A 27,511-nucleotide genomic window follows, 5' to 3' on the forward strand; every position below is an offset into this window, starting at 1 on the left:
TGGAGCGAACGTCACGTCTCGCTTCTGGCGCTCGATGAATATGCGCCGACACGAAACACGCAGATCTCGGGGCGGGGGCGGACAAGGTACGTTTTGCCCGTAAATGTGGAAAAAGTAGCAGATGCGTCGGGGCTCGCAAACAAGCGTCCGAGAGGCCAAAAGATGAGGTTCTCCTTTGGCTCGGGCTACGGCACTTTACCAAATTTCATTTCAATCAGCCTGGCACTGTCTCGCGAAGGCAACGTGGCCAAGTCTGAGCTCAATGGACCTGGAGACCTTCCGCGAGAACCGTTTCCAAACTCTTATCCTCGAGTACGAGCATACTTCATTACGTCAAAAATCACTAGAAAGTGAATGAGTCGAGATTGTGTAAAGTGGGATTGAGAAATTGCACGCAATACGAGCTTGCCGACAGGGGTGGACACAAACAAGATGGACGTTTTCGGCTAATGTTTATGGTGGCCTTTTGCTGAGAAACATGATATTATACGGTGAACCTCGGAAGGTTTTTTATTATTGTCAAGCTTTAATGTAACGGTGACATAGTGGACATGTTAAGTTTGACAATGACGACATTTTTGGCTAATGTTACGTATTTTAAGGTGGACTTTTACTGAGAAACATTCATCAGTTAGCTGCTGATATAGATGCAGTTTAAGACAGTGGATATATTAAGTTTGACAACATCTTGACAGGGTGGACATTTTGGAGCAATGCTGGTGCAAGTAATTCAGTTAATTGCTGAGTTGAATTTCAGTTTTGTTTTATTTTTTTAAGCAAGTTGTATTTCACTGAGAGCTTGGATATGTTAAGCTTGACAAGATCATCAACGACAGGGTGGACATTTTGGCTAATGTTGGAATTGCATCAGGACGTTGCTGATATTATAGGTTGAATTCCTGTATTTTTTACTTTTTTAAGCAAGTGAGTGAACAAGTTAAGCTTGACAACATCCTGACAATGACAGGGTGGACCTTTATTGCTGGTGTTGGAGCAACATGATTCACTTAACTGCTGAGTAGAATTTCTGAGGTTTGTTAAGCTTGGCAACATCTCAACAATGACAGGGTGGACATTTCTGGCAGTTCTTTTGACATTTTATAATGGCTGTTCATTGAGCAACATGCCTCAGATAGCTGTTGATCATTGGTCGAATTTCTTGACTTTTTTTAAGAAAGTTACATGACAAAGTGGATATTTTAAGCTTGTTGACATGGACAATGACAGAGTGGACATTTTTGGCTAATGTTTCCGTTTTATAGTGGACATTCACTAAGCAATGCGGCAGCTTCTGATGTAAGTTTGAATTTTTGAAAGCGGTATTTAATAGCGAGTAATATTTCACTATGACAGAGTGGACAACACTCAGGAAAGACATGCTAAGCAAAAATGGGTAAAAGCGGCTTTATGGGATGGTTTTTAAAAACGGTCATTTTCTGTGAAGCATGAACGAACCGGACGTTCCTCTCCCCCACGGGGGTCTCCGTAACATCCCGAAATTGATACAAGTGCTGCGCGGGTGAACGTGTCATAACGTCAAATGTTAAAAATGGCCGCGGTCAAAACCGCCGGCTCCAGTCCGGCATTCATCTTTATCACCATTTCCATCTTGGCTCGACCCCCCTTGCTGAGCACCTGGTGGGGCATCGGCTCCCCCCCGCCATCCATCAACACGCCGTCGCCTCCTGCCCCCACCCTCATTCGAAGAAGACCCCCCCCTCCAAAAAAAAAAAAATCCCGAGCATCAATCATCACCGCAGTCAGCCGGGCCGTCCCGCAAACGGACACCGTTAACTTTTCCATCGATCCCCCGATGCTTGGTTGATCTCCAAGACGGGATTCTGGTATTCATCTGGCCCGCAAAGACGGAATCCCCCCCTGCGCGCGTCCCGCCCCCGCGGTCTCCAAACCTCAGACCGCAGGGCTTCAACAGATGGATTGAGAGGTAAATCCGATCACGCCGCCACGGTTTTGACATCCAAAGCGAAAAGCCGCCGCCGGCGTGCCGCTTTTTCATCTGCACCTTCCAGAATCCTGCCGGGCTTCCACTTCACCTTCCAGACCTTCCACAAATCCGACAACGTTTCCCCTTTCAAAGTCAAACGGGCGGGCGGGCGGGCGGGCGGACGGGCTGCCAGCCGCTCGCGATTCTCAACTCATCTTCTTCGTGACATAACGACGGCCCATCTTTTGTTTTGAATATTAGCCAAACGCGGAGCTGCCCGGCTAGCGAGGTTCCGACTTCCATTTTGCGTCGAAGGGGAAGTCAACCCAAAATGTCGAAACGCGGCAGGTATGAATAATATTGCCTGTTGAATATCGATTACGCGGCAATATCCACAGCATTTATCCAAGGGGCGGCCATTTTGCCACTTGCTGTCAACCGAAAAGCGCGGGTAATAACCAATCGCGGCTCAGCTTGCGAATGTCACGTGACCCAATACTGTGGAATGTGATTCTCATTTAGCGTTTATTTTATTCATTTTATTATGATAATTTTATTTTATTAGTGCAATATAACAACTGACATTTTATATATTTTTTATATTGCTTTAATTAACACATTTATGTTTTAGATATTATTGTATTGTTTATCATTTAATATATTTATTATTTTACTATTATTCAACTATTATAGGAATTACTTTACTCTTGCATTATCACAAATATTTACAATGATTTACATTATAATAAAATGTGATTGTTTTATGTTTTGACTAATAATTTTCTCTTAGTGCATTATCGTTGCAACAAATACTTTGGTATTTGACGTTAAAATGAGGTTTTTATGTATTTATATTGCATAATGCATACATTTATATTTTAATCTCATGCTGTGGAATATTATTCTCATTTGGAAATATATATTAATTTTGTAATCATCATTTTATTTGTCATATTTTATTAGTGCATTATTGTAACAACTGACTTTTTACATTATGTTGAAATATGTTTTATTATATATTTAATATATACTGCATAAATGCATACATTTTTTAAGGTTATATTTGGGGTGCTATTATTATTATCCGATTATTGGTATCATTTTACTATTTTGTCATTTTAACAAATGTTTTATACTGTGGCGTGCGATTCTCCTCATTTCGAAACACATTCAACATTTCCCTGTTGCAAAAACCAACATCGGACGGATAAAAGGCTCGGTCAAACGGCGGCGAAAGACGAGAGGGAAAAAAAATCCGGGAGAAAGAAAATAAAAGACAGTAGAAGCAGTCCAGACTCTGTAATTTACTTTGTGCTGATGGTAACGTCTGGATATAAAGACGGCGAAATTTATAACGTTAAATCCGGACGGGCGCTCGCTCCGGCTCCACCTTTTCCACCCTACCGAGCGGTGACAAACGGCGGCCTTTCCGCTTCAATTAAGAGTTTTAGGGCTAACGCTAAGCCGGGCGGGGGCGGGAAAATATCACACCGTCAACGGTGTAGAACAAGAGGGCCCCCGAAAGTCAACAGGCTCGGCGCGCGTCCTTATGCGGAAGCCGCAATTGACGCAAGTGACAGTTTGGCGCTCAGGTTGGCCGTACATCGCACCTCGCCGCAAAACTAGCGCGCGCGCAACCGGGGGACGACTCGGATGAAATGCGCAGACGGGGATAAATCTTTGGAATGAGGGCGGCACTTCCATGCGTTGGGAATTTACGGCTCTGTGAACAGCTCGGCGCTCCAAACGCAGGAAGAGAATTAGCATTTTCGAAATAAAAGTCTTCTAAGGGAGACTTATGGTGCTTTGTTTGGCTTCGATTCAATAGGAAAGTCCGTCTTCGGGTCTGCATATTTGCGGCGAAAAAAAAAAAAAGTGAGTTACCAGTGAAAATCGTCAAATGTTTTTCCTGAAAGTCTGAATAATCGTTTCGGGGACATTTATGTCTGAGAGCAGCTGGGTTAAGCTAAGGCGCAGTACTGGATGCGACCTGCGGAGGTGCCGCTCAGTAACTTGTTTGCTTTATGAACAGGAAATACATGCCGACCATGCATTTTGATACATGGAGAGGTAGCCTACATGCGAGAAGAAAAATCTTTCTGGAAATGTATACAAAACAAGCTTATTTGAATTTAAAAAAAGGCAGAATAATATCATTTCCTATTATAAAAAATATAAAATAAATTTTGAATAAAAAGAATGAAAAATTTTGTAGAAATTTTGTAGAATTTTGTAGAAATGTCTTTCTAATTTGGAAAAATAAATAGAACTATTGTTTTTAAAATGAAAGTGTCTTTTGCTAAATGATTTCTAAAAAGATTTGGCAAAAAGGGGGTTATTGTATTTTACTTTAAAAATACTGTATATTGTTTCTGGGGAAAATCCTTAAAAAAACAAATTGCTTAATATTAATTTCAAGTATATACTGTAGTTTGAATACATCTAGACTTCCAATAAATATATAGGTTTATAATATTTTCATAAAAACATACCATATAAAATGTTTAAACTATTAAAAAGAAAAAAAATTAGAAAGTCAAGACTATTTTACTTGAAAATATTACATTTAAATAGTTCAAATATATCAAGTAAAACAAACTTTGATCATGTAAAGAAAATATGTAAAAAAGACAACAACTTGTAAAAAGTCATCTTAAATTATTCCTAAAATAATTAGGGGCGGGGGGGGGGGGGGGGGGGGGGGGGGCACATCGTTACAATACATTTCTCGGATGCTCCTGAACACATCTTCATTGATGTAATCGGGGATCCTCGGGTGTTTGGGGTCATATAATATGTATTATTTAATTTGAAAAAAAAATAACGAGTTGTCCTTGCCCCCAGCGACCTGCGCGCCGTTTTCCTGTTGCGTGCAGTACATTTCAATCCAAATTGGCGTTTCTACTGGAAATCCACAAAGGTGTCTCGACTGCGGCGATTCCTCCAGATTTATTCGAATGACGCAACCGCCGTCAAGTGGAAGTTGTCACGCGTAATAAAAAGTATCTTGTCTCCTGGCGAGCTTTCAAAGCATTCAGCATCCCACCGGTGATATTTTCTTTCCACACACACACACACACACACACACACACACACACACACACACACACACACACACCGACGATATATCACACGCATCTCGAACGATCGCGGACACGCGATGAAAAGCGGCGCAAAAATACGTAAGCGGCTCCAATGTCCGTCCCAACCCGAGGCGAAAACAAAAGCAAAGCATCCATTCCGCGTCACACGACCAACGCTCCGAGAACGGGCGGGAAAAGCACGCCAAGCCGGCGGCGTTGAAACGGGGGTACTCACAGGCGGCCCAGTTTGGGATTGGACTGGAACAGAAGTTCCGGGAGCAGCGTCAGCCTGTTCCTGTTGAGTCGGCTGCGGAGACAAACGGAAGAAGGCGGACGGATGAATAATGGATCGACGAGACACCCGAGAAATATTTGCCGTGGAAAGGCGTGAATAAATCATCGGGATTTTTGTTTATACCGGTTTAAAGGTCAGCACACTAGTGTGGTGAGTGTGTGAGCAAGTTTTTTTGTCTGAGTCTGTACATATTTTAAACGACAGTCACTGTGCAATATTGTGAATAATTCTAAGTTTTGGGTGTAGTCCGGAGATAGATTATCATTCCAGCCAAACATCGGGATTGATATAAAACGGTGGCACCGACAATCGGTGTTTTGACGAAACATTGGCGCCGATATATGGTGTTTTGATCAAACATCAGCGCCGGTATTTTGTGTTTTGATGAAACGTCCGCACCGGTATTCGTGTTTTGACGAAACGTCTGCACTGATATTCGGTGTTTTGTCGAAACGTCGACGCTGATATTCGGTGTTTTGATTAAATTTGGCGCCGGTATTCGGGATTTTGACAAACATAGGCGCCGATATTTGTTTTGACGGACATAGGCGTCGATACTCGGTGTTTTGATGAACATAGGTGCTGATTTTCGGTGTTTTGACGAAAATGGGAGCAGATATTCTGTATTTTGACAAATATAGCGATATTTGGTGTTTTGACAAAACATCAGCGCCAACATTCACTGTTTTGATGAAACATAGGTGACGGTATTCTGTGTTATGATGAAACAGCTACCAAATATTCAGCGTTTTTAAGAAACACTGGCGCCAAAATTCCGACGAATTTTAACAAACAGTCACCGATATTCAATGTTTTGACGAACAAAGGCGCAGCTATTGGATGTTTTGACAAATATAGGCATAAATATTCGGTGTTTTGAAGAACATAAGTGCAGCTATTGGATGTTTTGACAAATATAGGCATAAATATTCGGTGTTTTGAAGAACATAAGTGCCGGTGTTTTGACGAACCTGGGAGGTAATATGAGGTCTTTTGACGAAAACGGGAGCCGATATTCGGCGTTTTGACAAACAGACACCAATTTGGACCGATTTCGATTTGAAAACCATGCTAACTTAAGGGAATTTTCCCTTTAAGTTACCTTTCAAAGACGTGGCGAACACTCTGCACCTTTTCGTTTTTCTTTCAAATTTAAAACGCCATTAAAAATGTTAAAAGACGGTTGAAATTTTGCGAGCTCCCTGAGCCATTTAGCCACACACAATCATTCTAATTACAGCTTGTCGGCAAACGAGCCCTTCGAAAAACATGTGGCTTTGGCAATCTCCAAATCAAGATCGCAATTTCATTCCCGAAACAATGAGGGACACGCGGGTGAGAAGTTCAACGTCCTAGCTAGCTATCAGCTTGTGAAAAACTGCAACCGTGTCAGGATCAAAGACCGTGGCTGTTTACAAACAGCAGCTTCTGCTTTTTGCTGACGCGTTATCTAGGCACCAAAGGAAAGAGGCGCGAGGACGTCAAAGGGCGCGAGGTCGAAGAGTAGAGAAGACACAGACGACGACCTTTGAACCCGCTTCAACCCGATAACAACACCCCGCTTTTCGACCCCACGTTTGGAGTTCTATTTTCTCAAACTTTTCAGGCCCGGAAGTTATTCAATGAATCATTTCGAGCCTAATTCCAGTTGTTGTAGGCGCTTTATTAAAATCGTGTAACGACTTACTGATTAGGATTTTGCGTAGCCCCAAGCGACAGTCTGGCGGCGCGTTATCACTTTATTAGGCACGGCGGGACTTTTTCGGACGCCGCCGATTCTTGTGATGTGCGTGATTGATGGAAGTTTCACGTGCGGACCAAGACGGATGCGCTCGCCTGCAGCGCGGACAAGATAGGATCCCCCCCCCGTGCGGCAACGGCAATAAATCACCGGTCCCCGCCACGACGTTGACCTTTCACCCTCACCAGGCGTTACAACAGAGTTGCTGTCTATGAGGTATTTTGATCACCGTTTATTTGGGTATCGGATTTGACTCCGGGTTGATGGCTCGTCACAAAAACAAAGACAAATGTTCATGTTTGTGATTTTTTATGAGACCGATTATTCAAATCCAGGTGCTTATTTATATTTTTTTTAAATGTGAACTTTTGTATAGTTGAGTAGTAAAGTAAATGATTATATTAAATGCTGAAGTGCCTAAGGAATTGATTGCTTTAATACAAGCTATTTTTAGAAACTTTTTTGCGAAAAAGTTGGAAAAATTGGAAAAAAATACGAGTGCCTGGGACTGCACATCGTGACAAAGAAAAATTTCAAATAAAAATACGTGACTTAAATGCCGCTGCTTACCTTAAAATGTCCATCTTATTTATTGATTTTGGTCGAAAATGTTTCCAGTTTAAATACAGATTTACCTTTTTTTGTCCTGTCACTTTTAAATGCATGATAAAGTTATTTTTTTTCAGTTTCAGACTAACCTGTAACCTATATAAACCCTTTGAAAAGTAAATATGAAAGTTGATTTGTATTGTGATGCAATTTTAGGTATACTTTGATTTTTTTTTTTTTTTTTTTTTTTATAGAAAATCTTATTTAAAGAGACTACGGCAAGTCGGTGAATTGTTTTCTCGTTCCTAGAAGGGACTATAGAAAAATTCATTTCCAGTTTTTGCCAACAATTTTTTGCCAATAATGTCCCACATTGCACTTCTATTGGTTTCCAAACCTGTTGACAATTTGAAGACCTGGACAATAAACAAAACTATTTCCACGTGCTAAAGTACGTATCCAGTCAAGCGATTCGGGGGCCCCTTGGCCCCTTCCTTCCGTGAACTCCGACCCCGGCGTGACCCGGCGCGTTAGGGGAACCTTGAAAAATGAGACCGGCCTCGGACCCCCCCGCCCAAAGACTTTAATGGCGACGTGCCATCTTAAGCCAAGTACACATGTTGCTAGCACTCGGCTGACGCGCTGTCATGACGTTTTTCCCTCCTCAGATGTGTAGATTATATGGAGACGTCAGTCAAAACCTCCCCGTCTTGTCTTTGTCATTTTTCATGAGGTCTTGACTTAAACGCCGGCTAACCGAGTGCAGCGGGGAAGCTATTTTTACTCTGGCTATGAGTCAGAGGCAAATTTTAAAAGCAAGCCTGGGTAATGGGGTCAATGAGCTAAGCTAACCAATTAGCCCATTACATGTGTTTGGAGAACGTGGCTGAAAAAGGAGCTGGCCGCACTTCGTTATTTTTCCAAGGCAGCAAGTCGTTGTCTGAAAAAATAAGCTCGCCGAGGTAGACGAACGGAAAGTTCGGGGCGGATCAAAGCGAGTTTTCTTATTGCATTAGAGCTTGCTTTCAAATGGGTACCGTAGCTGGCTAATGAGCTAGCTAGCTAGCCGTTGCGGCACAACTGTTTATAATCAAAACGAACATTTGTTTCATCATTTTATGCTTGTATTGCATGAAATGCCACCCTTTAGCCTAATTTGAAAAAAAAATCTTGTGTCGTGATCAGTCACAGAATTTTTAAAGGCATTGTCTTCACACGCAAATATACACACATAAATACATACATATGTATGTATGATGTATGTATGTGTGTGTATATATATATATATATATATATATATATATATATATATATATATATATAAATATATATATACATATATATAACATACATACATATACATATATTATACATAGATATGTATATATAGAAAAAAAAATATTTATATATATGTGTGTGTACAGTATAAACACATGATATACTAAGAAATATAGCATACAGTGTATCAAATATATATATATATATATATATATATATATATATATATATATATATATATATATATATATATATATATATGAATAAAATATAAATAAATAAATAAAATATAAATAAATACATAAATAAATACATATATATATATATATATATGAATAAAATATAAATAAATAAATAAAATATAAATAAATACATAAATAAAATAAATATATATATAAATATATATAAACTATTAAGTCTCCTTACAGTCTCTCGAGCAGTCGCAGGTCTTGAAAGGCTCCTCTCTCCACGACACTGATTTGGTTATCCTCCAGGTGACTGCGGCAAGACACAAAAGACAAACCGGTGATGAGCCGACGCGAGCGGGGAGGAAAAAAACCGTGAAGGCATCAGATGAAGAATTCTTTTGCATCTCCATAACAAGGGAGCAATTCCATTTCTTCCCACTAAGTAGTCTGGAAGGATTTCATTTACCGACAGATGTTTTGAGCTGACCCGAGGAAGGGACAAACAGGTTGAATTTCCCGGTCCCGCCAAGACAAATAGAAAAGTGGACACGTTGCCAGATCGAAAGGGAGGCCTTTCCGAGGAACCCATCGCATTTTATGAGCAGCGAACGCTTGCGAAAACAAAAAGAAGACATCGCAGCCATTGAAAAATGAATCCGACACCACGCAAAGGTCGATGGCGTTCGGCGGGCCAAAACAAGCAAGGGCGGGCCCGTTCCGCTTTCGGGCTCCGGCTTTCGCCCGTCTTTCAACCTTAGGTGCCGTTAGCGTGTAAACCCGTCATTTCCCGAAGCCCTCATTTCTGCTGGCGGTCTTTTATTTCGGTGACAAATACGAATGCTTTGCGTTCCGAGGACAAACGCCGATCGCTTTCCCATTTAATCTCATCGGAACCATTTATCGGACTGTCTTCATCAATCCGCCGTGTGTTTAAAGAAGGGCGCAGCTGGATCGGCTCCGACGCTCAAACGTATGCTCAAGCTTCGCCGATTGGGAGTTCGTTTGATTAGGAATCGTTTGGATTACGTATGCAGCAGGACGCCGCTTTTGCAATCCGAGTTCACTAGAATTTGCTCCTGAGGTGGGGAAACTGCATATTTTATACACTCCTCAAGCAAAACACAGAAAAAAAATATATATATATTTTTTAATTATATATGTATATATAAACTGAATAAATAAATGAAAGTGAATACATATATTTTCTCATTTATTGTATAGTATATACTCATTTTTTGCCATTTCATTTCATGTTTTAACTAATATATATATATATATATATATATATATATAATATATATATATATATATATACATACACACACACACATTTTGAATTTTATATATAAGTTTATTTATACACTTTTTTTTCCATTTAATTTCATCATGTCAGTCAAACTTTTGAATCCGAAATTAAGAATAAAGATGATTTGTGGAAAGGGAAGAACGGAAACAAAATACCTCAATTATATTAAAAGACTGTTTAGATCAATGCCAAGAGGAATCAAAGGTTTAAAAGAGTATAATTATGATTCAATTAAATATTAAACTTATTTTTTATTTATTTGTATTCATTATTATTAAAAGAAATAATTAAAATAAATAAATACATTCGACAAAGATTAAACTGAACATATATCGTTTTGATGATTTAAAAAACATTTTTTGCGCCTTGTCCCCATATAATTTGCTTTAAAATTGCCCCATATACAGCATATCAAAATTTCAAACAAGGTGAAATAAAAAATCGTAAAATAATACATTTAGAACTGAAATGCAGATTTAAAAATCAATGGCAATTAAGTTTTTCTCAAAAAACTCGACGCTAACGCTCCGTATGAGGCTCGCCGCATCATAAGACGCAGTCAGCTTCTGCGCAAATCGCTAGCTTTTAGGCGCGCCTTATCGTGCGGAAAATACATAAGCGTCCACATGTAATCCACACTCCGGCGTGCGCGCTTTGGCGCTCGTACTTTTCTCAGACTATCTTGACTTCCCCAAAGCATCTCCTGGCCAATTTGCAGAGATTTACAGTGGGGAAATGTCACAGCAGTTTCTCGCCGACCACATGAAACAAACCGCCAAGCCGTCGCACTCTCTCTCTCCCTCCCGCGCGCGCACGCATCCAGAGTCCCCCCATTTGTTGCAGAGACGCCGAAAAACTCACTCGCAAGTTGTCGCGCTGGCCGACGTGAGCGCCAAAAGCCGCGGCGGTCAACAAATGTGCTTACAAATGAAAACACACACATGCATCGACTTATTTCCACTTCCCAGCCCGGCTTGTGCAGCGGGTGTATTTTTATCCGCCGGCCTGCGGAGTGCGCCTGTGTGATTATAGTTATTACGGGCCCGCACACACACACACGTATACGCGCACAAACTAACGGGTTAAGTACTTCGTGGAACAACCGATACGTCCCCGTTCGCGGCAAACGGCCTTGAAATAAAAATGGAGGACGGCAAGCTTTTCGCTTGAGCACACACATAACCCTCTCCGTTTTTGGCGCGCTCTGACCAAACAAACGACACTTTGGAATCACGCTCTCCAGTTTCCGAACCGCCGCGTGATCGGAGCGCCTTTCCCAACGCGCTTTTAGCTCGGTAACGCGGCTCATAGAGGTAGCTAAACAGTTTAGCAAGATGGCTTATATAGTTATAGGCAGATGCTAGCTAGCTAGATAGCTTGCTTAGCTAAATAGACACGGAGCTTAGATGGCTCAGCTAGCAAAAGAGTTTCGCAAAACAGACAGGTTAGATAGTTTAGGTAGATTAAATAGAAATTTTTGTTGTTTTCCGAGATGGATTCAATTTCTTACGATAAATAGATTTGATCATTTCAACAGCTACGGTACGCAGACAGATCTATTGGATAGTTTAGCAAGCTAGATGTCTAAGCTAGCAAAAGAGTTTCGCAAAACAGACAGATTAGATAGTGTAGCTAGATTAAATAGAAATTTTAGTTATTTTCCGAGATGGCTTCAATTTCATACGATAAATAGATTTGATCATTTCAACAGATACGCAGACAGATCTCTTGGATCGTTTAGCTAGCAAGATAGTTGAGCTAGCTAAATCGTAACGGATCTTAGCTACAATATCTTAGATGGATTCGATTTTTAAGACGCTAAATAAATCGATTAAATATTTTACAGATACTGCATCTTGACTATAGGAACAAGTAGATAAATAGATATCTTGGATAGTTTCACTTGCTAGCTTGGCGACAGAGTTTAGCTAGCTAATTAGTTAGCAGTGTAGTTTTAGATATCTTCGATAGACAAATAGCTTACAGTAGGTGGATATTTTAGTTAGATTGGATTTTATCTATATTATACATATTTAAGATACATACTTCCGATATTTTAGATAGCTTAGATATTGTCGCTACATGGTTTAGCAAGACATACCGACAACTAGAATAGTTTGCTAGATAGCTGAAAAGACAGAGAGAAGCGTATGTGAAAGATCGAGTAAATATTTGTTCCATTTTGCTGTTTTAACAAGAACTAAACAAAACCATGTGAAATGTTTTTGAATGAATTTGTCGCATGCTTCCCCCACTCGAATTGTTTTTTTTTTTTTAAAGAAAAATATCCTTTTTCCACACATAAAAAAAAACTAAACAAAAAAAACTCACAGTATTCGAAGGTTCTTGATGCCAGAAAAGTCCACTTTTGTGATCCGGGTGATGTTGTTTCTGTTCAGGTCCCTGCAAGGCAAAAAAGGGGAAAAAAAGAAGAAAAAAAAAGAGCCATTAAAACAACAAGCATCCAAAGCACATTTGAAGAGGCAAAAATAAAAGGTTGATCAGGTTCAACGAGCACCAACAAACAGTACGCGTCTCCAAAAAAATGTAAGCCCGGCGGAGCGTGAGAATGCCCGGCGGCCGTGAAGCCCACACACGCGCACGCCATGGCACGTGCAAACAAACTTCCAAAAATGCGCATTAAACGCAAAACCTGAGGACTTTTTTTTTCGCGGCGCGATTTCAAAGTTGCTCGTGTTTCCTGCCTGTCATTCAATCACCTTAGCGCATATACATGCCGCAGTCAAGTGTGTGTGTTGACGTCCGAATGTTTATTGAAACGCTGTCGCACGGACAACAAACGCAATTTTCCCTCTTGTTTCACACACACACACACGCACACACACACACGCACATATATGGGCACGTAAACAGTCTGTCTTTGCCCCAGGCAGCCCCCGCATGTGTGTTTTTCATAACACACCTAAACATTTATAAATCTGATTTAAGCCCCATATTAGGTTTCAAGAGCTAATAGGAGCCATACTGCAGCCTGCTCCAAAGTGGAGGTCCGGGGGGGTCCAGGCACAAATGCGCTCACTTGAAGTGGGCGGAAAACAATGGGAGGTAGACGAGAGGCTTGAACCCGCGACCGTTGCCCAAAATCTGATTGAGCCAAGGCGCGTATTTTCGACCAGAAAGATTTCCCTCTGCCTGGCAAAAATGTCGTTTATTTCATTTTATATACACAAAACGTTTTCTCAACTAAGTGACTCAATCAGCTGCAGTAATATTTGCTGTTTTATGCAAAGGATGATTTTATATATATATAGTAAGTCAAAAAAGTAAAAAAAAAAAAAAAATATATATATATATATATATATATATATATATATATATATATATATATATATATATATATATATACACACACACAAGTAAAAAAAAAAAAAAAAAAAAAAAACAGGCGGACGTCAGTTGTTAGCATCCAGTGCCCGATGCAGCTAACAGCAGCTAGTGTTAGCTGAGGTTGTTACAGCATTATTTTCAATATCAGAAGCAAGCAGACTGAACCATCGGCCGAGTCAGTCCTTGCTCACGCGCAGGAATATTACTAAAACGAAGAGGATCATGTAAAAGTTTTCTCTGTCATTCGTTGAAGGTGCGTTTTATAATCTGGTGCGCCTTATAGTGTGGTGACGATCTTAATAAGTCACTGTGGCATGTGTGTGTTGGGGGGGGGGGGGGGACGTTGCAGGGAAATAATTGAGCAAAGCACCTTTAGCCTAACACTTGAATAAAAGCACCTGGGATTGAAAGTCTTGAGTCTTAAAAACGTAAAAATGCGTCTTCGGGATTGAACGAGTTAAATTAACACCATTTCCGCCATTTATCTTTGGATCTTCCTCAGTTTACTCAAAGCTTTTTTTTCCTCCCTTCTGATCTGCCCGGCGTATTTTCTAATCTCCCCTCTCCTAGCTCAAGATCTGGCTCCTTTTACACTTGGCTACATTTTCCCTCTCTGGCTTGTCTTTCACCATCACTCCATCCTTATCTCCATCTCGCCGGCTACGGAAACAAACACAGCAGGCCAGGTGGGAAGCCGCATAATAAAAAGCAGGCTGGCGGAAAAACATCTCTCAGGATATTTTTATTTGCATGTATTCTTTTTTTTTTTTAAACTTTCAGATGCAGCGAGATAAGGAAATTCAAGTGCCTGAGAGGAGGAGAAGCAGAAAGATTGAGTCTTACTTGAACTGACCAGCTGGCAGTTTGACAACTGCTTTTTCACATGCACGTGTGTGTGTGTGTGTGTGTGTGTTTAAAATGAGAGGCGGGGGTCAAACGGCAGGTGTTGTCGGGAACTTCACGACTCAACCGCAAGTTGAGCGGCATACACGTGGAAAATGATTAGGAGGGGAGGAGAGTTGGACAAATGGCGGCACAGGTGACAAAAGTTGACCAAAGTTCAGTGGTAACAAGTCAAAAAAAAAAAAAAAAAAGGCAGCTCTCACAAGGTTGCGATTACTATATGAATATATTTTTACTTTCAACCCCCAGCTTTTTGTTTAGTGGCATCAGGCCTAGCTATGCATATATACGTTTTTAGTTTTTTGGGAACCTACATCCCTTTAAGTACAAAAATTGTAAAAATGCGATAATAGCAAAAGCAACTATGCTGGATATTTGTGTGTTTATAAAATTGAAATATTAAAATGTTATATTTCATATTCAAAGTATTGTGAGTTTTGAAGACTTTGCATTATGGGAGTCCAGGCTAAGCCAACCGACGAAGTCTCTGAAAGTCTCTGAACGTCTCGCAAATGTCAGAGGTTGGCCGCTACCGCCACCCGGTGGTTTTGGGGTGTCAACACAAAAAATTCTATCGCACCCCTTCCAAAGTTGCCGTTGAAAAGATTATGCAAAAATCGAGGGAAATGCGTGACAAAACATTCGCATTTCAATATGTCCAAAAATGATCTTTTTGAATGGCAGTAAATGAGCCTGACATGGGCTAAGTTTGACACCTATAGGGTGCACCTCTGGTTTGTAAGCATTTACAAGGGACGGCAGCTTGGCATATTGAAAGTCGTCATGTCTTGACATCTATGCGATATTTTAGCCTGCTAGTTTTTTTTACATGCTTTTCTTTCAATATAACGAATCAAAATTGTGAAAATTTCCCTGGGCGGTTAATTGAATCTATTTTAAACATCTATTTTTAGTTCCATTTTAGTCGAGTGTATATACATGAATCACCCTGGAATGAAGTTAAAGTGGAAATCTTGAAATGCTCTTTGGCTGGTCGTCCGTCTCGTGTACAACATGTCTTGTTTGCCTTTTCTTGACCTTTGACCTTCTTAGCTTCCTCTCAGTCTGGGACAAGCTTCCTCTCTTGGATATTTCACTCTTTTGAGGAGTACAAAAACGGAGAGTGGAGGGGAAAAAAAAAGGGTCCTGGACTTCCTGCGCTAATCTCTTGTTATTTTTTCCACAAAGCGCTTTTAATGGCTCCTCCTTTTCTCGCGCTCAGATAGGTACGCTCAATTTGGGCCTGGACCAGTCGCAGCCACGCAAAGGAATCCTAATTGCCCGCTTCCTTTTCTCCCCAGCTCGGAGGAAAGAAAAGAATGAGTCGAGTAGCGTTAGCTGCTCATGCTAATGGCTGGTATAATAGTAGGCATAAAAACAGAAAAACTCGATACTCGCATTTAGAATTTTTTTTCCGGGTAAAATAATCACAAAATGTTAAATGCTTGATTTTCATTCATTTTTTTTGCAAGTTCACGTCGCTATTTTTTGGCAAAGCTTCCTGTTTATCAGACCATTAAAGAATAGTAAATAAAAAAATAATTCATGATAAAAACCTACTACATTATCGTTCATATTTAATTGAGAAAATTACACTGATTACCATTCATGAATATAACGTTACTGCATCTTCTGATGGACCATTAAAAAATAATGAATAAATAATATTTCATAAATAAAAAATCTGCTACATTGATTATAATTCATAAATTTATTGCAACTTTAAGTCACTATTTTTTTTGCATTTCTTCTTCCTTTTGTCAGACCATTAAAACCAATAAATAAATAAGATTGAATAAATATTTCTTCAACAACCTACGATAATGATTATCATTCACGGCTATAATTTTATTGCGGGTTTACGTGACTATTTTTTCACAATTCTTCTTTTGTCTGACCATTGAAAATACAATAAATAATATTTCATTAAAAGGAGCCGATAAATGTTTTGCAAGTTTACGCTACTATTTTCTTGCTATACTTTTTCTTTTGTCAGACCATGAAAAAATAATAAAAATATTTTATTAAAAAAAAAATTGTTTCATATCATTCATGACGATAATTTTTTTGAAGGTTAAAATTATTTTTTTTTGCAATTCTTCTTGTCAGACCATTAAAATAAATAAAATAAATAATATTTCATAAAAAAATAACATACATTATCATTCATGACTATAATTTTACATCATTTTCTTGCAATATTCCTTTTTGTCAGACCATAAAAGAAGAACAAATAAATAAATATTGTGTTGCCATTTTCATGACACTGATTGCATCATAATTACAGTAAATCACATCAAATTTTAAAGTGAACTGGACCATATCATAATAAGAGTGAATCACGTTGTAATTTTTACAACGTACTATAAAGCAGAAGGTTTGACCGTTTTTTTTTTTTTTTATCGTCATTCCACCTGCGCAAATACAAGGCAACGGAATTTCACTTAACAGGCTCGCAGCATTCAAGAAACAGAAAAAGACAAAAATCATCAGGGGAACGGGACAAAAACCCTGTCGGTACTTGCCAAGAAGCTCCTTGAGATCTTAGAAGAGAAAAAAAAACATAATAGAAGAGATAGAAAGAAAAAAAAAAACCTTCAGCTATGTCCACAGCAGAGCATAAAATCCATAAAACCGGGTATGGTTATTGGTTTGACGCCGATACGGGGCCCGATTTCAAGGGATCGTAATCACCGTGTCACGGGTGTCAAACTCGAGGCCCGGGGGGCCAGATTCGGCCCGCCGCGTCATTTTATGTGGCCCGCAAACTGCTGATTTGACTTCAGGTTTGTGGGTAAAATGCTAAACAAGCATTTTTTTTAATTCCCATTCTCTTTTTTGAACAGTTTTTGCCAGCCTCCGATTTCAAAACTAGCCGCGTGTGTTACAAACACATTTCCAATTTAAAAAAACTACAACGTGGCCTACGATAAAAATGAGTTTGACGGCCATTTGAAGCTATAAATGGCAAATAACAATATAATTTTACTATGAATGCAATTTTAAGGAAACAGCGTACGAGACCAAATCCTGTAATAACGCTAACCTGCTAGGCGGTTAGCTTGAGCTTTTTCGTTGCCAAACGGTAGAGCGAAGAGACTTTCCGTTAACAACCCAGACTAAATTGAGTTCCTCCCTCAAATACAAAAATGTGTGCTGCTCGGTTAAATATTTAAACCTACAACCTTGACGTGATTACTACTTTCCTATTAGCCCTAACATTGGATTTGAGCCACAGAAAAATTCTAATTGGCGGATTTACAAACAGGGAACCGATTAGGCGTGATGTCACGCCTTCGGAATCCCGCGCACACATTCCACGCTGGAAGCCCGATCAGAATTTAGCCTTCTAAATCAAACCGAAGCGTTTCGTGGAAAAATGACTTCACTGCCCAAATTCCAATTTGTCGCCTTCCCTTCCTGTCTGTCACATTAAACCAGCCTGCGAATTCAGCGTCTTGGCTCGCTCACGTGATTTACAGCGTTGTTTATTTATTTTATTGCCCTGGCCGCCGTCCGTTTGCCGGCGCTAATTCCCGAAGAAGAATAAAGTCGTCGTTTGGTGACGAGGACGACGGCGGAGCGCATGAAAAGAAGAGCCGCCCCGGCCGGCGTCCTTTTATTTGGGGGCCAAACGAGCTCGTAAAGCCTCGCTGCGTTTGGTTAGCGCCGCGAGATTTTATTGGGCCACTCGCTTCTGTCTGGATTTCCTCATGCGGGACACCGGGGCGGGCGCCTCGCAACCCAAAAACAAGACGTCGGGAAGGAAATCATTGATCGGCGAAGAATTGAAGTTGATCCTCGATGAGTTGCAGTTGGAAGCCTTGAACGATAATGTGCAATACTTGGCTGCAACCTGCAGAGGCGCTGTTGAGTCACAAGTTTGCAGACTTGACAAAATGTTAGCTAACATCCAGTTAGTAGGGATGGAAAAAACATATTTTCCGCACTATAGGCGCACCCAAAAGCCTTGAATTTTCTCAAAAGCTCACATAATCCGGTGCGCCTTATTAAGCGCGGGTTTTCATTTTCGGAAGACGAAAAACTGAATAATCTAATCGCCATCTGAATTCGTCTGCATTTCAGTTCTGAATGTATTTTTTCCAGTTGAGATTTTTATAACAACCTGTTTGAAATGATACGCGACATATCAGGGGTGTCAAACATAAGGGCCGTGGGCCGCGTCCGGCCCGCAAACTGATTTAATCCGGCCCGCGAGATGATTGTAAAGTAAAAAAAAATGAGCAGCGTTTTTTGGCAGCAGCATTTCAAATCCTTGATGTGCGCCAAGTACGCGGGAGCCTCATCCCGCTGCGTGTGTTGCCGTTTCCCAGAAAGCCCAAAAAACCAAAACGCGCTGCAGCCAGCTGGCCGGCCGAGTCTTGAAAGAGAAACCGGTCAGCTGTAGCGTCACCCACTGACCTACAAGCGCGAGCCCAAACTTTTTGGTTTGGCTTAAGTGCATCAAACTGGTGGCCACCACGATTTGATCAGCGGCATAAAAAAAAAAAAAAAAATCCTTGTGGCTTTTTATGCTGTAGTACTAAAAAAAAAAAAGTCTGCAATAGCAATAAGGCCGAGCGATGACATCAGCGCCATCCTGCCCGCGTTGTCGCTGAGGCAAAGCCGCAAACACACAGAAGTGCAGCACAAACAAAAACACGGAGACGGATTCCAAAACTCAAAGTCAATACATTGCGGTCGGGAAGGGACTTCAAAAGTCTCAACGGCGCGTGTGCCTGTTCGACTTTTAATCGGGACCCGCGCCGATTCCGCTCGCCGCAGTGGAACGTTGCCGCCGCCGAGCTCGGAGGGTGGGGGGGCGTGGCCATTCCGAGGGCCTTGCACCAATCACAGGAGACTTGAGACTTTTGAACGCCGGTGTGGTGTACAGGTGAAAAAATTTAAAAGGAAAGAAAAACAATACTTAACCATAACCGCAAAACATGTTATTCCATACTTTAAAAAATAAGTAAGTAAAAAAACAGTAATAAGTAATAATCATGTTTATTATTACTCGATTAGTGGATTAGGATTACTCGATTAGTGATAAACCGCTATGATCGCCCCCCAGGGAGGAATTAATTACACATATTGGGAGCTGATTATCTTTTTCAGTAAACTGGAAAATATTGCTTTAAAAAAAATACAAATAAAATTACTTTATAGAAATACATTTTAAAAAAACGTATATGTACACCAATAAATGCAATTAATAAAAGACATACTATATAATAGTATATACAGTATGCGATGTGTTTTTACAAAACTAGGCTCATGTCGGAAAAAAATAATAATAATAATACTCTCTAATTTGTGATTATAATTTGAAATTTTGGACATCTGAAATAATGCACATTTTTGTCAATGCTTCCTAATCTCTGCGACATAAAACTGGTATTATATATAAAAATAATGTTCAACATGTAAATATTTCTACGTATGTTTGCTGCGGAAATCTGCATAATATTGATTTATTTATTTACTTAAAAACGACTATTTTGGCCTTTTTGTCAAATTTACCGGAATCATATTTTAAAAATAAAAATAATCCTAATCATAAAATACCAAAATAATAACATTTCACAAGAGAAAAAAAGTGCGAGGTGCCCACAGGCAGCAAAGTTAACTGAAAATTTTTAAGCTAACAGTTTCAAATGATTTTTTTTTTTTTTAAGAAAGACGCTGAAGCTGATATTCATCAAAAAGCCAAATATCGGCCACCATAATCGGTCAATCCTTTGAAATCGTTGAAAGAAATTGATTTCGGTGCCTATATTGTAGCTCTTCTTCTGAGCAACGACGTGAAACTTGCAGCTCCTTAACAAAATAATAATAATCCCACTCCAGAGTACGTGTTAGAGCGTAAATTGGACCCAAGAGGTCTCGGATTCATTTTCCTCACTTTGCGCCCCCCGAGCCCCCATTTCCCATCCGTCTTTCGTCCCTTCTCTTAATTAGATGCAAATGAGATCTCAAGTGGCTTCCCCGGGGAGGGAACCTGAGAAAAGTGACGGCTTTGAGGAAACGTTCATGCGAGCGTCTCTCGGGGAGAAAGAAAAAGTGAGGCCGGCCTGTCAACGTTCCAAAAGTTCTATTGACGGTCGGGAAGAAAAGGTTTCCTCCTGCTGGCAAAAGGTGCTAAGTGAACGTTAACGCTTCCAAAATCAAGTTCGAGTGCAAAGTGGTTCATTTGCATGGAAAACATCGTAAAATTAGCTTTGCCGGTGAAATTGGCTAAGCTAGCCAGGGAAAGTTAAATACTGCCTTCGCGTTACTCATGTAAAATATTCCAGTTAAATGCTAACAACTACAGCTAGCTTAGCGACTTGAACACAAAAGCCTCTAAAACACAACCAGGAGCCTGCGCTTTAGCTAGCTAGCCTGTTGCTAAAGTCATGGCTAGGAATTAGCCCTCACATTATTATATGCCATGGTCCTGTTCCAAAATGGAAACCAGGAGTCATGTGATTAAACCAGCATATTGTGATACAGCTTGGAATTTACTCAAATTACATAAATATCTAAAAAACGCCTGAAGAGGGAGGCAAAAACACAAACAAACAAACACAAACTCTAACCAACTCTTACAGGCCACGACATGTTCATTATTTCGGGTGCGTCCCATGCGGCCCAGTACCTCGTGGAAACTGCAAGTCTAGCTAGCCCGTTGCAAAAGTCAAGGCCCTGGCATCATTGCCGCTTGACATTTTTGATAAAGCGCTTACATCAAGACGGCAACCATGAGTATATAGCTCGCATCACATTAGCGTGACTCAATTTAGCTTGCCAGCAGTACACAGCTAGCCTCATATAATTAGCATAGCTGTGTTATCAAAGTGCCAGAGAATAATTCACCTTCAGGATATTAGCATAACAGATAAAGCGCTAAAAACACGCTAATGCCGAATACAATCATTCAAAAACTGAGATGGCTAAGCTAGCCAGAGCTACTGAGAGTTTTTATTAAAAAGGTACCACTTGACATTTTCGATAAAGCGCTTACATCAAGACGGCAACCATGAGTATATAGCTAGCATCACATTAGCATGACTCAATTTAGCTTGCCAGCAGTACACAGCTAGCCTCATATAATTAGCATAGCTGTTATCAAAGTGCCAGAGAATAATTCACCTTCAGGATATTAGCATAACAGATAAAGCGCTAAAAACACGCTAATGCCGAATACAATCATTCAAAAACTGAATTGGCTAAGCTAGCCAGAGCTACTGAGGGTTATTATTAAAAAGGTAAGTTCTTCCAAAAAAATATCTGTTCCACTACTAATCGGTAAAAAACAAAAAATGCTTTGCGCCACATTCTGCGCCGTCAATGGTCAGTACGTTGAATTCCGAGCTTTTTTCCGAACTATTTTCAATTTTGATGGACTCTCCCTCACCGCAGGCGGGCCAAACGCTCTCCCGTGGTTTTCAATATTCCACGGCAGGTTATCCAGCGGTTATTTTCACCACCATTGACTTTTATTCCCACTTCCCTCCCCCTCTCAACCTGTGTCTTGTACTTGTAACCACTTCTGGGACTCCTTTTTTTTTTTACATTTGTATTCTTCGAGTGGATACATATGGTTTGAACTAGCCATAAAAAGGAGAGTAAAAATAGTTGTAGTTGTTATCGCAGTTGTAGAAGTAGCCCCCTCAAAATGATTTTCCACTGAGGGGTAAATGAGAATTCGCTTCTCAGGTGTCCTGTTGCGATATTAAACTGGGGGGGGGGGGGGGGGGGGGGGGGCATGTGGACAAAAGTAGGTAGTCATTGGAATTTTGGCACTTATCAATATTTCCATATATGTTCGAGTAAATATTGACATTAATCCTTGTGCACCACGCTGCCCCCGCAGGTCAGCCTTATACTTCGGTCATCTTGTTTTTCTATTGAAATTCGCTATTAAAAAATTGCTGTTTTTGAGGGGAAAATACCGGCAACTCGGTTGTCGGAAAATTACAGTTAGAGTATGATAAGATCTTTTCAACATGTGAGGTGAAAAATATTGATTTTACATTAACAGTAGTAATAAAAAAATTTCCGTGAATGCAGAAATTGTGTCACCCTAATTTAACGGAATATTGGGGCAACCGAAATCTACCGTATTAAAAACTGCAATTTTAAGTGAAATCTGTGATAACCCCAATTTTTTATTTATACGTATTTGGTTTAATGTGTATTTTATTTGTAGTGTACTCTTAATTTAAATGCTTTTTCATTTATTGTGTTTAGGGTTTTTGCTATTCTATGTTGTATGCTTTCTATTTACGGTATATATTTTATCATTTATATGGTTTTGTTTTTTATTACACTACATGCTTTTCCACATGCAGGATTTTTTTCATTCATTTTTACGCTTTTTTTTATTTATCTTTTACTTTTATTAAAGCCCTTCCCTACAGTTGAAAATTTTTCCAGGTGGTTTCTCTCATTCATAATTTTAAGAGTAAAACCTGAGAAATTGTCAAAATTATAATCTTCAAATTAAATTACAAAGTGTAAAAATTATAAACTTGTAGAGCTTTCAAACAAAATTCAAAAAAACGGTTCATTCAAACCTTGATGGGGGAAAATTCTTTTTTAAAAATCTGCGGAACAGCAAGGCCGCGAAAAGCGTTACAGCGAGGGAATAGTGCAATCCCGTTTTGCACTCAAGAAAGTCCCTGCTTCACCCCAAACTCTACACAATCAATGAAATGTTGCGTCATCTCTTATTAAAGCAATTTATCTGGCTTAAGATGTTGAAAATGGGTACGAGAGAGCCCAACTCATGACGCACGACATTGAAAATGGCGACCCAAGTCTCCGATGGCTCAAGTTATCGATCCAAATATGCGGCAAATTAAAAACAAGTGTGGCTGGGGGTGACGAGAATCCCGCGTCTAGCTCTGTTTTCCATTGGCCGTCCGCAAATAAACAGGCGGCGGGGGACACAGGCCACAACAAACGCATCTTGTGCGTTTAAGCGGGATCTCGCGCCGGGACGCGAGCGAATGTGACAAACGTTGTCGTTTGACGCCGTTTGCGGGGACGCTGGAACGAGCGGGGACGCTCTTTGTTTCTTTCTTCCCGCCGAGGCCAGATCGTCGCATCGGAGGGGTGGGAGCCCTCACTGAAAAGTCCGCAAAAATGTTTACCAAGTAATTAAGTAATAGCGAGAGATTGCGTACACAGAAACTGTAACGTTAAAAAAATAATCTGTTCCCACTCACAATTATCGTTGTTAACCCGTTTGCAGTTTTTTGTCCAATCCTTTGATCTTTAAATCAAAAGCATTGAAATTAGACAAACTAGGGAGCTGAAATTTCACCCAGATGGTGACAATATGTCAAAGTTCAACATGGCACAAGCACCTTGTTATCACATTAGCAGCAATGTGCCAATCCTTGACTAAAAAACTGCCAGAATGATGTGAAAGAAAATGAACAAAAATGGTCAAAATACCGCATAAGGGGCTAAAAAAAAATTTCTTCATTGTATTTGTGAAATAACTCATTCAATAACTGCAGTTTTCAGATCCATTTTTAACTCGGATGCTTGAAAAGTTTTGAAAAAAAAAATTCTGAAAATGAACACCTGGACGATGAAATACTGCCTGAATGATGTTAAAGAGTGATCAAAAAATGGTCAAAATAATGCATGAGCCAAATTAAAGTAATTAATTCTTCATTTTTTTAATTAACTCATTTTAAACCATCATATTCAGATCCTATTTTTGGGGAAAAAAAAAAAAAAAAAAAAAAAGGAAAGGAAAGATTTATGCTGTGGTGTATTTGCCCAAAAATGCCATCAGATGGGTTCTAAGAACTACTTTTGTCTAAATACATTTCCTCGGCACAAAGATGGACCCCCACTCCCGCACCCCTTCCATCCCAGCCTGCTCTAATTATTTATTTTCTTAGAGTGTAAATGTCTTCAGGGGATTGCTGTGTAAAACCCAACAGGTCCCGGAAGGTCACCGAAAAAAAAAAAAAAACACAAATAGGGGGGCCCCCGGGCTAGCGGAGCTGTGAGTAGTTTGTTACACGCCACTTTATTAGGTACACCTGCGCAATGTCATGAAATGGAGGTGTTTTGCTAAAAGCCCTTTAAGGCTTATATCCACAAAATTTACAAAAAAATAACTAAAAATACTCAGTAGCGCCCCCTGGAAAGTTCTCAGCTGTTCCTAATAAAGTGGTCAGCATGCATATCATATCAGTGACTGATTGTGTTTGTTGTCTCTGGCTCGGCTGTATCGTGAATGGCTTGGGGGGGGGGGGGGGGGGTGTGGGGGGGGGGGGCGCTGCTATTAACATGCATAATCACTTCCATATAACTATGTGTGTGAGCGTATGTCTGCGTGTAACTGTGGCATCATCACTATGCGCTCAACAGGTTGGGAAGCCTTCCAACTTTTTTTTTTTTTTAAAACCCAAAACGTACTACAATGCAAACATATGGAACAGGTATTTTCAAACCTTAACCAACTGTCAAACATGATACACCTCTTGATAACGACGAAAACAACTTTCACGGGTCTCTATTACCGTATTTTCTGCACTATTATATATCAGGCGCACCGCATTATAAGGCGCATAGAATAGAAGCTGCAGTAGTGGCTGGGCTTGCGTTGTGCATCCACTAGATGGAGCTGCGCTGAAGGGAATGGCAACAAAACAATAATAAATGAATCAAGATGACTTGTGGGAAGTACTATCTGAGGAATTTTTTTTTGGGGGGGTGGGGGGGGGGGGGTACCGCTTGATTACATTTAAAGACTGTTTGGATCAAGAAGAGTATAATTATTGAAACCAAAAACCCTAAAATATATTTTGTTTCTGGATTTATTTCATAAAATTGCACTTTTTACAAAAAATTGCAGTTTTTGCACCTTGTCCCCATATAAATTGCTTGAAAATTGGAGCATATACTGTACAGTATAGCAGATAAAATTTTAATATACATATTCATTGAAAAAGATACATCCATCACTAAAATGCAAAGGTAAATATTGAAGAATTTACGAGGCCGTGAAGTTATGAACTCCTCCCTCCCCAAATGAAAACCGGCCTTAGCCAATAACTGGTCTATACCGCCACCTACAGTCTAGAAGTAAAACACAGGTCAAAGAATTTTCTGTTTGCTGACATAGTTTGACCGGCGCTCAACGGAATGTCGCAAAATTCGCAGGAAAATCAATGTCATAAATCCCATGAAAACACATCTAAAAATTGTATTTATAATGGTTGTCTATGGTCCAAAATTTGGACAATGATTATTTTTATACACAAAATCTCACCCGGCCAACTGCAATCACATAGAAATGTCAGAATAGTTGCATTTTGAAATTCTACACGTTTTAATCATCTGCTGGAAATTTCAGCTCCCTAGTGTTTTTGATTGATTCTTTTATGATTCTTTATGATATCATAAAAAAGGGAATTTACATAATTAATAACAATGCAACAAGGGTTAACGTGTCATCATGTCACAGACTACAGAACGCACCATTTTTCAATTTTCTGTGGGTGTCAATAAATGTTATCTATACATAGATAAAACTGAAGAATTTGAAAAAAATGATCAATAACTTGAATTATTACGCCTTTAAAAGCATTTACAAAATCAGGAACTAAACGCAATGTGTATCATTTGCAAAGTGTGTGCGCCAGGGCGAAAAAAATTCAATGTGAATTCAATGTGTAGTTATTTTTAAGCCCCCAAAACGGCATGAATATTTCCAAGTTATTTTTGTCAAATTCGGGTGCAAACTTACAGGCGCTCGGCCCCCCTGGGGATCCCCTTGGGTACGTTTTTGAGCCCCAGACCCTGGCAGTCCACATGGGATCCGGAGCAGCTGCACTTGTGCGGGCAGCCGCGCGCGCCCCACGCCGCGCACAGGACCAGAACCAGAACCAGGACCCAAGAGCCGGGGGCCCAAAACCGGACGGGTCGGGCGCCCCCGGGCATGATATCCACTCGGGCGGAATCCGAGGCAGAAATCCAGGCGGTTGAAAGTGGGATCTCCGGGGCTTGGGCGAAAACTTGGGACAAATGCGGCGTTTCCTTTTTTTGGCGGCGGAACTTTTATCTCATGAGAAAACAAAAGCGAGACGGCGGCGCGGTTAAGAAGTGAATATTCATCCCCGGAGTGGCTGCGTAAAGTCTCCAGAAGCCGTTCCCCCCATTCAATCCGGTAAGTCAGCACATCCGCAACTTCCGAACCTTCAGTTGGGGAGGGGGGACAACGGCCACGGGCGTCCCGTTGCAAAGCGGCCCATGAAAGACGAGATGTCATAAAAAAAAGACGTAAAAAAGGAATACAAGAATGGGAAGGAAGAAAAAGAAGTGAGCTCCGCGGAGTGAAGTTGAGAGGGAAGTGGCGCAGCGCGGACTGGTGCGCACTGAGGGTTCGGAGTCCCCCGTCCCCCCTCCTTTTCTTCATTCCTCCTCCCAAAAATCATCTCCTCCCTCCTTCTCTCTCTCTCTCTCTCTCTCGTTCTCTCCCCCAAAACACTCAAACTTTTATTATCCCTCAGGCTATTTCAGGGGCATTTTGTGCTATTCCGAATTTATTTTGGCTGCAGGTCAGAATTGACGTTTGCAAGGAGCAACGATAACGTCCCCGGGTCATTTTGACCCGAGGTGGATTAGTCAGTCCAACGTGTCCGAGATGTGCGCGAACCAAAGCCGAAGTTTTGTTTTAACAGGTGAATTACGTTCATTTCTCAAGAAGGGCGATAATGTCTCCGGGTCGATATGACCCGGAGGTGTGTGCATTTTTCCAAAAGTGTCAAAAAAAAAGATTTTTCATTGGAAAACTACTTACATTTTGTGCCATTCATACTTGCAGGTCAGAATTAACCCTCCTGTTGTGTTTCTTTGCAATT

General features: G+C 40.3%; 1 protein-coding gene across 1 annotated transcript in view; it reads right to left on the reverse strand.

The window, feature by feature from the left end:
• Positions 1–26,905, reverse strand: part of slit3 (slit homolog 3 (Drosophila)) — a 194,085-nt gene extending 167,180 nt beyond the window's left edge. The window contains exons 1-4 of the mRNA XM_088431401.1: positions 26,398–26,905; positions 12,717–12,788; positions 9,318–9,389; positions 5,264–5,335 (exon numbers count right to left, since the gene is read on the reverse strand). Of these exons, the coding sequence (XP_088287527.1) occupies positions 5,264–5,335; positions 9,318–9,389; positions 12,717–12,788; positions 26,398–26,591 (410 nt within the window). The 5' untranslated portion in view covers positions 26,592–26,905. The remainder of the gene's footprint in view (positions 1–5,263; positions 5,336–9,317; positions 9,390–12,716; positions 12,789–26,397) is intronic.
• Between the last annotated feature and the right edge of the window lie 606 nt (positions 26,906–27,511).

The sequence above is a fragment of the Hippichthys cyanospilos genome, chromosome 13, assembly GCF_059441005.1.
Source record: "Hippichthys cyanospilos isolate Australia breed blue-spotted pipefish chromosome 13, RoL_Hcya_1.0, whole genome shotgun sequence".
Taxonomy (NCBI): Eukaryota; Metazoa; Chordata; class Actinopteri; order Syngnathiformes; family Syngnathidae; genus Hippichthys; species Hippichthys cyanospilos.